The sequence below is a fragment of the Cervus elaphus genome, chromosome 21, assembly GCF_910594005.1.
Source record: "Cervus elaphus chromosome 21, mCerEla1.1, whole genome shotgun sequence".
NCBI lineage: Eukaryota > Metazoa > Chordata > Mammalia > Artiodactyla > Cervidae > Cervus > Cervus elaphus.
In genome coordinates this window covers 7,729,957-7,744,557 of record NC_057835.1, presented here as the reverse complement: position 1 = coordinate 7,744,557, position 14,601 = coordinate 7,729,957, and the positions used below count along the sequence as shown (strand labels likewise).

Sequence of the window (14,601 nt, the reverse complement as noted above, 5' to 3'; positions counted from 1 at the left end):
TTAGGAACTCAGAACTGACACGTGCTTTAACACAGACTGCAGCGTGGAAGCACACGGGATTCTGAGGTCTCCCTGGACGGCATCAGTCTGGGGGACAGCCCGCGGCACGGACCTCCTGCGTCCGACTCCCGCCCACTCCGGGCTCCCGTCTTCCAGCGCTGCCCTGCCCCTGTCAGGGCCCTGCCCACTGGGGACACGAACCACATCCCCCTTGGCCCCCACTGCAGCCCAGGGCACACTGGAGGCTGCACAGTGGTAGCACGGTTGGAGACAGGGACTATGTCAAGGTGCTAGCGCGTCATGGGTTCTCCTAACACAAAAACTTGACTTCTGATGTTTTCCAAGCTATTTTGACTGATTACACTTTTGAGATTGAACCTGAGCCAAGGTCCATCAGAGTCACCAGCAAAATGAACGCTGAAGGTGCACACGGGAGGAGGCAGCAGCCCTCAGGTCTGCTCTGAACCCAGGGGAGCAGCAGGGCACACTAGTGCCTGGGCTGGCCGGGCCACAAAAGTGCAGCTCAAGATTCATCGGGGCTACTTCCTGTTTGACTCAAGTTCTAGACACGGGGCAACTTCAGAACCTTGCAGTCACAACTACAACAGGTCTGTGGGAGCAGAGTCAGGTAAACACATCCCATTTTAATCACCATCAGCCTTTTTCTGCTGCCAGATGACAAAGCCTTAGTCATGCCTATTTTCATAAAAGAAAGCTTCTTGTATGCTGTGGTTGATGGCATAATAAGAACCCACTGCTGCCACACCAAGCCAAAGCTCAGGAGACGTGCTTTTCCATGCCTTCATTCCGGCTCTAAGATTATAACCAAATCACAGATTCTCACAGGATTCTGTCCCAAGGAGACTCAAAATCAGACACGCCCGCCCATTCATGGAGCATCTCAAAGCATGTAGGGCACAGTAAAAGACCCCAGAAGACCTTCATGAACAAAGTGTCTGAACCAGCTGTGCCCAAAACCCTGGTTTACACACACATTTTTAGTAAGCACGTATTTAAAGGACCTCATATAACTGTCAAGTATTGTTTGCTTGGAGACACGTCTTTTGGGGATAAATACGCAGAAATAGAATTGGTGGGTCAAAGGGTGTGTACTATTTTTATTTTAACATGTACACCAAGTCACTTTCTAAAAAGTCTGAAACAATGTGTACGAGCCGCATTGAGTCCATCCAACTGTTTAGTTTTACAGATAAGGGAAAACAAGCCCCAAGCATTCTTTCTCTTACAAAGACTCATCAGGAAAAAATTTACAGCAAAGAGTATTTTATAGGGTACCAGTACAAACCAGGTAACCAATCTGACTTTTCAAACTGCAAAACTCAGAATTCTGTTTCTGACCATGACAAAGTAGGAAGACATCCTCCCATCCTACAAAACTAGTAAAAACATGAGAACCATTTATGGCACTGGAACTGAGGCAGTTTAGGACTGTGATTACTGGGGGAAGGAAAACACACATTCACTCTGCTGGGAGTAATTTCCAAACCACAACAGGATACAGGAGCAGCAGAGGTGGGAATCCATGCGGCTGGGTACCGAAGAAAACAGCAAATACATGATGTTCAGTGAACAAAAAACCCAGCATCCACGTGAATAAGTAAAGAAAGGTGACGTGTAATCTAAGGGAAAACCTGCCAATAGAAACAACCTCTGAAATGACCCATATGTTGTAATTAGCAGACACGTGCTACTATAATAAATATGCTATTACTATAAAAACATTCAAAGTCATCAAGAAAAAAGATGAGAATGAACAGATGAGAAATAGCAGAGAATGTAAACTATGAAAAAGAACCAAATGGGAATCCCAGGACCAAAAATTACAGTATATAAATGAGAAAAATTTATTGGATGGTTACCACAGAAGACCGGATATTACCAAAAAAGAGTGGGGAGGAATAAAGTGATGTTAAAGAGAGACCAATGAAGGCTACCCAAACTGAGAAAAGAAGGGGAACCTTTTTTTTTTTTAAATTACAATCACAAGACAGTATCACATGGTCTAACATACACAGAATTGCAATCCTGGTAGGAGAGGAGGAAATTGGACAGGAAAAATAGTTAAATGATGGCCAGTATTTCACCCAAATAACATGAAAGACACAAACATACAAATCTAAAAAAACTAAAGGATCCCAAGAAGGAAAAATACAAAGAAAACTCGACCTAGGCACATCACAGTCAAATTGCTGAAAAGCAAAATTAAATTGAAAGTATTTGGAGGAAGAAGGCAGATACATACTGGGGAACTACAATTAAAAAACAGAACAGAACAAGTCCCTGAGATTCCATCAGAAACAATGAGGATTAAAAGATAATGAGTGTGCTTAGTCACTCAGTCGTGTCCGACTCTTTGAGACCCCACGGACAGTAGCCCGCCAGGCTCCTCTGTCCATGGGGCTTCTCCAGGCGAGAACACTAGAGTGGGTTGCCATGCCCTCCTCCAGGGAGTCTTCCCAACCCAGGGATCAAACTCAGGTCTGCTGCACTGCAGGCAGATTCTTTACCATCTGAGCCACCAGGGAAGCCCCAAAGCCAATGTAATAACATCTAATTTAAGGTACTGGGGGGAAACTGCCAGTTTAAAATTCTACATCCAGCAAAAACCTTTCAAAAATGAGGAGAAAGTTAACTATATTTTCAGATTTTAAAAAATGCTGGGAGGATTCATCACTGGCAGGTTTGCACAAGGATAAAGGGACTGGAAATCCTTCTGGGTCTCCCAGGGAAGCTTTGAATCCTGTTTACTACGCATCTCCTATGTCTACTTCTGTTTCATTGACTACTCTAAAGCCTTTGACTGTGTGGATCACAACAAACTGTGGAAAATTTTTAAAGAGATGGGAATAGCAGACCACCTTATTTGTCTCCTGACAGATCTGTATGCAAGTCAAAAATCAACAACTAGAACCTTACATGGAACTGGTTCAAAATGCGAACCAGTTGGAAAAAGAGTATGACAAGTCTGTATATTGTCACTCTGTTTAACTTATATGCAGAGTACATTATGTGACATGCTGGGATAGATGAATCACAAGCTGGAATCAGTCAAGACTGCTGAGAGAAATACCAACAATCTTAGATATGCAGATGATACCACTCTAATGGCAGAAAGTGAAGAGGAACTAAAGAGCCTCTTGAGGGTGAAAAAGCTGGCTTAAAACTCAACTTAAGATTATGGCATCTGGTCCCCTCCTTTCATGGCAAATAAGATGGGGGAAAAAGTGGAAGCAGTGACAGACTATTTTCTTGGGCTTCAAAAATCACTGTGGATGGGTGACTGCAGCCATGAAATTAAAAGTGGCTTGCTCCTTGGAAGGAAAGCTATGACAAACCAAGACAGTGTATTAAAAAGCAGAGACATCACTTTGCCGACAATGACCAGTATAGTCAAAGCTATGATTTTTCCAGTAGTCATGTATGAATGTGGGAGTTGGACAATAAAGAAGGCTGAGTGCCAAAGAACTGATGCTCTCAAATTGTGCTGTAGAAGACTCTTGAGAGTCCCTTGGACTGCAAGGCGATCAAACCAGTCAATCCTAAGGGAAATCAACCTTGACTATTTATTGGAAGGACTGATGGTAAAGCTGAAGCTCTGATACTCTGGCCACCTGATGAGAAGAGCCAACTCACCGGAAAAGACCCTGATGCTGGGAAAGATTGAGGGTAGGAGGAGAAGGGAGCAGCAGAGGATGAGATGGTTGGATGGCATCACTGACTCAATGGACATGAATCTAAGCAAACTCTAGGAGACAGTCAAGGACAGGGGAGTCTGGCATGCTGCAGTTCACAGGGTTGCAAAGGGTCGGACATGACTTAGCAACTGAACAACAAAAGAAAATGAAACGAAAAGTGAAAAGGAAAATAAGCTTCAGCCTGGGTGAAAATATTTCCAGTATAGACTCAAACCTAGAATATACTAGTTAAAAACCCTACAAATCAGTAGCAAGACAAATACAACCCATAAAATAGGGGAAAGACCTCAACAGATATTTTACTAAAAAATAACACATGAAAAGGTGCTCAGTTCATTGGTTATCAAGAAATGGAAATTAAACCACAATAAGTTGGTGATGGACAGGGAGGCCTGGCGTGCTGTAGTCCATGGGGTCACAAAGAGTCAGACATGACTGAGCGACTGAACTGAGGAAACCATTACACCCTCACTGAAATAGCAAAAATCACAAGGACTAACTGAGCCGAGTGCTGATGGTGGCACGTGGGGCAGCAGAGCCTCATGGCTGCTCGGAGCGGGAGATGGTGCAATCGGCGTCCCACGCAGCTAAAGCTGCACAACCCTCTGACCCACCTACTCCACCCCCAGGTCACCCAAGAGAAGCGAAAACTCGTCCACAAGAAAGACTTGAAGGAGCATGCTCCCAGGAGCTTCATTCATCACAGCAGAGAGCCAGGGCACCGAATGGAAGGAAGAGGAAATGAATGATGAAATAATCGCATCACTACACATTCCTCTGCAGTAAGAGCAAGAAGGTCTCAACTTGCACAGAGCCACAGGCCAGGCTCACAGCCCGCTGAGTGAGAGGAGCAGGGCGAAGGCGGCTCTGTTGTGGGCCGGGCGCTTCCATTCACCCCGGGGGGCAGGGCGCCTCCAGGGCAGACCCCAGAACGCTGTGGGGGGCTGGGTTACAGAGCAGCTTTCTGGGGTGAACCCTCACTGAGCTGCACACTGACAGTGTGCACTCACTGTATCTCAACACAAGAATGTTAAAAAGCAGAGAACACAATGGAAGCTTCTCTGAGGGAAAGAGATCCCAAGGGATCTGCTGAGACCTGAAGGGTGGATTCGTCTTAAAAGACAGACAAAACAGAATACCTGTTAACTCTCCTTGGGCATTTCTCTGGCTTGATATCCAACTCATAGTGATAGATGTCAATTTTTGGAATGTCCATTTCAAAGAAGTTGGCCTGTAACTTGATTGTTCTCCCGGAGGTCCCGAAGTCGGGTCTGGGTGGAGGCTTGAAGGCATATCCTTGGATGGGTGGCGGTGGCGGAGCGGGAGGCGCGAGCGCTGGAACACAAAGAGGACGCCCGTGACCCAGGGCCCGGCTGCCCGCTGCCTCCCGCCCGGGGCGGCCCACAGGCCCGCGGGCACGCCCTCCCGCCCGCTCCACGGCACCTCCTCCTCCTGGAGCTCACCCCACTCCCGCCCGGGCCACCTGGTCACAGAGCCCCCAGGCACCAAGCCCGAGGCCCCCCAGGGCGCCCGCCCCTCGACCCCCGGCGGCCTCCTTCCCCACGCTGTGCTCAGCCCTCCTCACTTCTTAGGAGGACGGGCTCCGCGCAGTTCAGACCCTCCCCCGCCTGCGCCTCCATCAGTGAGTGAGCTGCGGCCTGCTCCGGTCAAGACCCTTCCCACACACTTTCCACGGCCGACTGCTCAACAGTGCTCATCAATTTCATCTGCTTTTCCCTTGAACGCCTCCTTTCCTATCCACCTTGGCTCAGACAGTAAAGCGTCTGCCTACAATGCAGGAGACCCGGGTTCAATCCCTGAGTTGGGAAGATCTCCTGGAGAAGGAAATGGCAACCCACTCCAGAATTCCATACACGGAGGAACCTGGTAGGCTATAGTCCATGGGGTTGCAGAGTCGGACACGACTGAGCGACTTCACTCTCTCTGCCTCAGCTTGGATTCCCGTGCCATCCTGGTGGTGACATGTCATCCAGGTGCCCCCTCACTCTGTGCAAACACTTCTCTGGCCCCCAGCACGCAGCCCCAACACTGAGGCATTCCTGCCTCGGCCTCATCTCCTGCCGCGAACAGACCAACGCCGCCCCCAAGAGCCAGCTCACGCCTCTGAGCCCTGCACACGCCGCTCCCGCCCACAAACCCCGAGCAGCTCCTTCAGCCCACAGCCCGTCTGCCCAGCTCTCTGAGCTCCAATTCCAGGACGAGTCTGCCGCGTGTGCTGCCGCCACCCTTGGCCCTCGGCCTCCCCAGCCGGACCAGGAGAAGCCCGAGGATCTGGTCTGAGAGCATGTGATGCACACGAGCCCAGACACACCGGATCCACCACTCCCACTCACACCAGAGACACCCAACTCAGATGAAGGAAGGTCACCAGTGTCCTCTATGACGGACCACCGAAGTCACACAGGAGGGGGTTCGCAACACCAAGAGTCACCAAAGCCAAGCCTCCCGACACCAACAGTCACGCAGACGCAGTGATGCCGCATCCCAAGGACCACTTCCTCCACGACGCCCCTCTCCCAGGGGCTTCCGACAGCTGTGCTTGGGTCAACACGGCACTCGACTACGCCTGCCATCTCTCAGCCTGGAAGCCAAGGCTAATCACCCCCTTCTCTACCACAGGCCAAGATCACCTCCCCACAAAGGGGGCGTCTCAACAGTAAGCCAGTTCAAGACTTAAAAATGCAGCATATACACCAAAATTTAAAAAAAAAAAATTATAAACCTCTCTGGTTACCATACTTGCTATGTATATTTTGGTTCTTTCTTTGCATACGAGAGATTAAAGATGGAGCAGTATGAATTATTAGCAAAGAAGACAAGGCCAGAGGGTCGTTAAAGGGACCAAGATCCTCATGGTGGTATCTTTCCTCCATGAGTCTTAAATCAATTAATTTAGTCTAGGAGTGCTCCCACTCAGCAAAGACAATTAAAAAATAAATAAAAAACCACTACAATATTGTAAAGTAACTAGCCTCGAACTAATAAAAATAAACGAAAAATAAATAAATAAATAAAAGAAACTTCATCTCAACTCAAATTTTCAGTAATTCCATTAATAAAATTCAAGCTGTTTTAAGGGGGGGAAAAAAACCAATGAAAACAAATTCCAATAACAGAATACCTTAAATTTTCGCTCAAATATCTTTGCTTCAAAAAAGTCCTCATTTAAAAAAAAAAATTCCATGTACTTCAGACCCTACTGACATTCACGGGAAACAAAAGCACTCTACAAAAAATAATAGAAGCTATTCTTACTGTATTTCTGACATTAAAAAAAAACTCAGAGAGTCCTTGAATTACTTGTTTTCTGTTTGGGTTTCTTTCTATGAGAAAACAAACATGCTCTAAGGGTTATTAAATCTCTCTGAGTCAAACCACCTGCAGACCTTCCGGTCTCTGCACGGGGCTAGTGTGACTTCACAGATGACACTCACAGCCTTTCACAACAGCCAGTCCCTGCACAAGCTGCCTGTGTGCCCCACGCACGCAGCATGCCCGGGCCAGGAGACAGAGGGCACAGGGGGACCCAGGCCCGCGTGCCACCTCCCGGGAGCACGTCTGAGTGCGGGTCACCCAGCGCATCACTGTGCCTACTTCTCCACCGTCAGCAGGCGTCACAGGACCCTCGTACTGAGGGTCCCCACCACGCCAAGGAGCGGCCCCCACTTACTCCCCGAGGACAGATGCAGACTCTCTGCCCTCCGCAGAGTGCCCACAGGCACGAGACCCCTGTTCTTAGGTGGGTTCTATCCAGTGAGAAGAACGCTGTGAGTGTGGCGTCAAGGCTGAACTGCGTGTCCCCGGAGAGGTCCAGCCACAGAGCCACAGGGCAACTTCAGGAACCAGAGCACAACCCACAGGGAACGGAGTCCCAGCTTACAAATCACTTTCAGTTTTTTTTTTTTAATTAAAAAAATTTTTTTTAATTGAAGTGTAGTTGATTTACAAGATCATGGAAGTTTCAGGTATACAGGGTAGCGATTCAGTCCCACACACACACACTTACTCGCTCAGTGTGACCCCATGGACTGTAGCCCAGCAGGCTCCTCTGTCCATGGGGATTCTCCAGGCAAGAGCAGTGGAGCGGGGACTCCCCTGGTGGCGTGGATGAGATTCCACCTCCCAGTGCTGGGGACACAGGTTTGATCCCTGGTTAGGGACGAGTCCTCATGCCACGGAGCAGCTAAGCCCGTGCTGCAACTACTGAGCCTGCCCGCCTAGAGCCTGTGGTCCGCAACGAGAGAAGCCCCCACAATGAGAAGCCTGCGCACTGCAGCGAAAAGTAGTCTCCACTGGCTGCAACCAGACAAAGCCCATATAGCAGTAAAGACCCAGCACAGTCACAAATAAATAAATAAAACTAAACAGATACCTACGATTAAAAAAAGAGAAAATAATACTGGAATGGGTTGTAATGCCCTCCTCCAGGGATCTTCCCAACCCAGGGATGGAACCCAGGTCTCCCGCATTGCAGGCAGATTCTTTACCATCTGAGCCACCAGAGAAGCCCATACTCACACACATATCTACTCTTTCCCAGAGTCTTTCCCCCACAGGTCGTTACATAGCACTGAGTACAGTCCCCTGTTCTCCCAGTAGGTCCCTGCTAATGCGCGGTTCCTGACTTTGCCTCTCAGCTACGCGGTAGAGGGGTCGCCTCGGAACCCTGAAGCCATCCAAGGCCCGGACAGCGACACAGCTGATGTGCCCATGCCGGGGTGGGGCTTCCGCCGGCCTCACCCCACAGCTCGGCCACGGGCCTGGGGCCGGCCTGGGCCCCCCCTCAGGCTGAGCCTAGCATTCCTACAGCCCCAATACCCACCACCTGGACGGGGAAGCCGTGGAAGCAAGGAGAACTGTTGGCCAGGTGGTGTTGCTAACCTGTATTAATAAAAGCAATGGGGCAATGCAGTGGCAACAAGTACATAAAATACACAAGGCATTTCTTCCCCGCCTTGAGCTTTCAATCATGAAAACATGGACAGTTTGTGGGAAGACGTATGGAATATAAAACCCCAGGGTAAAGCCCTGTGAGCTGAGGGGACAGGTGTGGACCTGTGTTTGTACCTTCGGGAAGGAAACCCTCGCGCCAAGGGATGTGAAAGCTGCACGGCCTCGGCCCTTGAGGACACCACGGGTCTGTTTTTCCGAGGCGCAGAGAGTCCCGCAGGTAAACTGCCAAACAGGCAGGAGGACCCACTAACAACGCTTGGGAGGTGGAGGGGGCGCCAGCTCTCCTCCCCGAAGGAGGGACGCATGGGCACGGACAGCGTCTGATCTGGGAGAGCTTAGCAGCCAGCCTAGCCTCACCCAGGTGAGCTCTGCAGACGTCTGCCCTCCACGGCCACAGCAGGAACGGGGGCTATGACACAGGTACCTGGGGGGGTTGGGATCAGAGAGAAGGATGAGGCGAGGACACGGTCCCCACCCCTCGGGGCACACGCTCCCTGGTCCACCTTCTTGCCCAGGGCTCCAGGAGCGGGTGCCACCAAACATCTAAATAAATGGAAGCCCAGGGAACAGCCCGAGAGGAGCAGGCATCTGGGCAGACTTCCCGGAGGAGACGCCACCGAGCTGGCATTAGGCCAGGTGGCTGCAGTTCTGGCGGCCCAAGCAGGCACCCCGCTGCAAATCCCCACAGCAGACGGCCCTGTCATGCCAGCCGGGCACGCGAGTCCCCAGCTCCCAGCCTCTCTCACACCTCCTACACTTTTCACAGAGAAACGCAGGTCTGACCCCGCTGTGAAGCTGCGGGCAGACACCCCAGCCCACGCCCCTCGCCAACCCCAGGCCACGGGCACAGCACATCTTCCATCCTGCAGCCAGTCAGATCGTTTGGTCTGGAATGATCTCCTGCTGGGAGGCTCGCCTCCGCATGGGCCACACGTTTGGGGTCTGGAGGGCGAGTCCTCCATTCTCATCCAGAAGTACCAGATGTCACAGCGGGCGAGCTGCCAACACAGCCCCGCCACATGGGTGAGTCAGCCCCCAGCGTCCACTCCTGACCATGGTGCGGGGGCAGAGGGCAGCGTCAGGGACAAGGCGGGCACCCGGAGCGTGCTGCGAGGCCGCTGACGGTCCAGCGCGTGTGTCAGGCCTCCATTTTTAGAGCCACAGCTCAATCAGTGAAAGGGAAACGTGTAGTGAATGAGTAATCGACTTCCTGTGTGACTAACCAGGTCATAGAAACCAGAGAGCTCTCCCCAGAGCCCGCAGGGGCGAGCCTGTCACCCCGCTGGTCCTCCCACAGAAACCCACCCCCCAGGGTCTGGGCTGTTGCAGAGTTTAGAGGCGGGTCCCAGAGCAGGGCGCGGGACCCCTGCCCCCTCACCGACTCCTGACAGCCCCACCCCAGCCCCCAGGAGCGCTTCACTGGTCCCATCCCCCACCCGGAGCTGGGGTCCGGGGTCACAGACCCGAGGAGGCGCCCAGAGCCCACTGACTGCATGGACCAGCATGGGCCGGGGCAGAGCTCTTCCCAGCTCCCAGGGAGAGCCCGCAGGAGGCCCCCAGGACTCAGGGCAACCTCACAGTCGGCTAAGACCCGCCCTCGCCCCCATCCGGGAGAAGGAAGTCCGCCTCCTTGCAAACGCTCAGATGACGGTGGCAGGTCCTTTCCTGCACAGAACACCGTTTCCATTCAAGGAGCCGCCGCGCTTCTCTGCCCACGATGGCAGACGCGGGCGGACTGGGTGAATCCTTCCTGTATTGTAGTCTTCCCTCTGATTATCAAAACACACACTTATTACAGAAGATGTAGAAAAATACAAAGAACACTTCGATCACCTATTGTGCCGGAAGCTGTGTGTGGGGGCTCTGCCCCCAGGCCGCGCCGCCTCCGGCCCCGCAAGGTCCCTTGATCAGCACTTGGCATACGATCACAGCCGCCACCCGCTGAGGTCTGACTGTGCGCCCGGGGGGAGCAGCGCACGTGGGGCCTGCCTGTCAGGCGGCAGCACTCACAGGTGCTTCTTCAAACTCAGGGAGTGCACAGCCTGCTGCTGGGCCTGGTTATTAAACGTGCTAACGTGTTACGGTGTCACCCTTCTGCTTTCCTGATAAACCATTTCAATACAACCAGTTTTCTTTGTCATCCTATGTGCGTTGCTTTTGCCTTAAAAAACCATCACTCTGGAAAGGGACTCATCACACGTATCACCAGACTGACAGAGGGGCTCCTGACCACAGGCCCTGGGGAACCCCCTCCTCTAAGGGGACAGGGTGGCCTCGTCTCTAAGCAGGGAAGAGGATGTTTTGGTGGCTGCTAACGTCACAAAGCCTTTGCGGTTTCTGCGGCGGCATGGAGGGTGGGCAGGTCTGATGTTCCTCCACCAGGAACAGCCGTACGGGCCGACGGGGCCTCTGTCTCCATGGCTGCCCCGTGATCACCCATCCCTGATGTGATGTGAGCTCACAATGTACCCGCTGCCATGACAACAGGCTTTCCAGGCTTCTGCTCATCACACAGGCCGCCTACCACACGGCAGAGTCGGGAACTGGAAATCAGACATTCTGATAAGGCCTGACAGCAGCGCCCCCGAGCCTGGAGGCTCTGCCCGCAGTTCACCCAGGGCCACGGCAGCAAGCCAAGTGTCCCGGTGAGAAGTGTGGAATCAGGCCATCCCGGTGAGCAGGGGGACAAGCAGAACTGTCCAGAGAAGCACTTCATTTCCACTGTTTTCCACATACTTAAGCCCATAGAACTGAATTTTCCAAAAACTGCAAATTACATCAGGTCAGGCACTGGACCTGGAAATCTGATGGGGAGAAGACAGCCTGCGGCAGCCTCACTCCAGCCTTCATGGGGTGTCTGCTGCTACAAACAGGGGCCAGCCGACACCATCAGTCTGAGAACAGCATCCCTGGCCACAGACCACTGGAAATAAATCACAGAACTTGGAGCTAGGAGTCACCTTAGAGTCAGAGAGAGAGGGTAGCCCCCTCCCCACTCCCTGCTCTGAGTCATGGACTGCGAAGGGCTCTGGGCAAGTGCTGGGGCCGTGACGTTGAGACAGGTCTGGGGGCTGGTCTAGGGAAGGGCTGGAAACAGGAAGTACCAACCAGGCAGCGGGCACCAGGGCTTCCCAGAAGGGGCTCAGCTGCCTGCACCACCCCGCCCCCACACACAGTGTTCCTGCCGCCTCGTCTTATTACGAGTTAGCTGACCTTCAAAAGCAAAAAGATCTGCCTGACTGTTCACTCCCGGGTGACTGAAATGTTCCTTAAGAAAGGTCTAAATTACAGAGTCAATAAACAAACGAACATCCTGGCTCTTAAACTAAGCAGCTTCGGTTACTGGCAAGGGGACCGAGGTTCTGGGCTGTACTCACTGGCTGTTCTGTGCCCCTGGAAGTTGGGTCAGAGCCTCTCGGAGAGGTTGGAGGGCCCTCCTCTGGGATGCGAGCCCAGCCCACCGGCACTCGTGTCTTAGTGGGGCTGGGATTAAAGAGCTGGCACCCAAACACCAGGAAGCCATCATAAAGCTCTTTGCAGAATCTCAAAGCACGCATTATTATTCAAAGTCACGTATCCTCTACCTTCCTTTTAGAATTCTGCGCTCATCATATTGGGTCTCACAGCAACTATGAGGGCAAGAGAAAGTGATGAAAGCAGCTCAGAGCCACTGAGCCCTTCCACGCCACGCCTGCGGCCAAGCTGGGGGTGCAGCTGCTCTGCGCTTCTGGACGTCACTGTAAGGAGAACACAGAGGCATGGGACGAGTCATGTGTCAGGGTCCCTTGGTCAGGCAGTGGCCACGCAGAACCACCTCCAGGGTCTGTGTGTCCCCCACACCACGCCTCATCGAGGGCACGGGCCAGAAAGCAGACACTGTCAGACCAGCACTCTCCCCTAAAACCAGGGCATGCGGCTGCCACCGGGCAAGTCCACCTGCTGCCCACACGGGCCGGTCTCCTGTGGCCTGAGCTGACTGAACCTTGTCGAACCATCGCACCGGGCTCCTCGGTGGAGTGAGTGGAAGCAGCCTTGGGACAAAGCTCTGAGAACGCAGACAGAACACTGTTGGCTGGAGGGCAAGTCAAACACACACCATCTACAGGACCACAGGCCCAGATCCGGGCGCCCGCAGCCCACCGGGAGCACAGAAACGGGCTGAACCCTGCGGAGCTCCCAGAGAGGCGACCGACGTCTGGCCAGATGCCACGGCCCAGGAAGACTCTCTGCACATCCAGCGAGAGCCCTGCCAGGGGGGTCCAGGCTCGGCCCAGACGCCTGCAGACTCAGAGGCAGCTCGTGCCCCCCGGGCTGGGGGACACGAAGGAAGGGGGACGCTTGGGGCAGGGAGAACCCGGCCCCAGTCACTGGAGGGAGGAATCACCCCCAGCAGCATGGAAACCAGGAGCATCTGGTGCGACCGGGGTTCTGAGCAGGTGGTCAGCAGCAACGCAGGGGGTGCTGGAGAGGCTGACCGTCAGGCCTCCCCCCAACACCCCCAGGCCCATGGGCCCAGAGGACCTTCACTTCCTCCTCCTGCCCTCGGGCAGGTTTGGTCAGCAGTTCCACCCAGATGAGCAGGAAGGGCAGCTAGGCAGAGACTGCTGACCCCCTGGGTGGCCTCCCCAGACCAGAGAGGGGGTGGGGACAGCCCCCGAGAAAGGCAGCCAGCGTGGGCACAAGGCAATTCTCTGGAAATGTGTCAGCCTCACATGGCCACAGTTCCTGTAAGCCCTTCACTTCCCCCTCCCTCGGGGGAAATTCCCACCTGTCTCAGCCTGGTTCCTGGTAAAGCCCAAAGAGAGGGCCCCGAAGGCAGCCTGAACAGAGAGCAGACGATGGGCAGGTGCGCCCAGGTGAGGGCAGGCCCCACGGGCCGCAAGCCGGACTGGCGCTCGGGGTGCCCACAGGACGAGCACCCAGCTGCCTCGTGCCCGCGAGGACAGCCGCCTCTGTGTCTGCGGCAGACTCAGAGAACGCCGACGGCAGTGGGTTTTAGGTGGTCTCTTGTGGTTTAGCCTGAAACTCCAACCAGCATCTAAAACAGTCTTCTTTGAGGAGTGGCCCCCAAAGCCACCTCTGTGATCGGTAAGAAGAAAACGTTTTTCCCCTCATAATAAGTATTTTAATAAACTTTCCCCTCTTAAGTTAAAACTGTCCCCTCTGATTCACCATCTGTCACTACTCAGCAATGTTAGAAATACCCTAAATAAATACAAGGAAGGATTAAAGAAACACCTGTAAAATGTAAATTACCTCCCATGGAAACACTCCCCCAAACGACTGCTATGACACTAGCGTGGACGAGCAGCTCTTTCCAGCGCCTGTCAGAACATTTAGACGCACTTTACATAAAAACCCGCGAAAACGTGAACACTGGCTTATCTGCGCCTTTCTCCCACACACTTCTCTGCAGCATTGACTAGTTCTGAGTTTACATCCACTCAGTGACTCTCTGATTGGTAACTGCCTCTCCCACCAATGTTGGCATCACCAGGGCAGAGACTACGTCTGGCTTGGTGCAACTGCTCAATGAATAAATGAACAAACGAATGATCAGATGAAAAAGGGAATATATGAGTGTCTCACTAACTCTTAGCAGAGGCATGTTTTGGAGAAAAGCACGAGGCCGCCACGAGGGTGAAGATTATCACTCCACCTCCGGCGAGCAACCTGCCCATCTCACCTCCAGAGGCCAGAGAGATGACCAAGCACCAGGACACATCATCCCCACACCTGCCGGCTCCAACAGCAGGCGCCGCCAGATCACAGGCTGCATGCCGGCCCCAAGTGGCCCTGCTGAGGCCCCCTACGGAAGAGCCCACACGGCACCTCTCCTGCTTCAGGAAAGTCTCTCTCCAAAGAACCTAGATCGTTCTTATCCCCTGCAGTGTACAAGAATCTAATCAAC

General features: G+C 52.9%; 1 protein-coding gene across 3 annotated transcripts in view; it reads right to left on the bottom strand.

Moving 5' to 3' along the window:
- AGO2 (argonaute RISC catalytic component 2) overlaps positions 1-14,601 on the bottom strand; it is a 91,666-nt gene that overhangs the window by 43,961 nt on the left and 33,104 nt on the right. For 2 of the 3 annotated variants that reach the window (XM_043879088.1, XM_043879087.1), the window contains exon 2: positions 4,856-5,051. The exons of the other annotated variant lie outside the window; for it this stretch is intronic. In XM_043879088.1, coding sequence (XP_043735023.1) covers positions 4,856-5,051 — 196 coding nt within the window. The remainder of the gene's footprint in view (positions 1-4,855; positions 5,052-14,601) is intronic. 3 annotated transcript variants of the gene reach the window in all.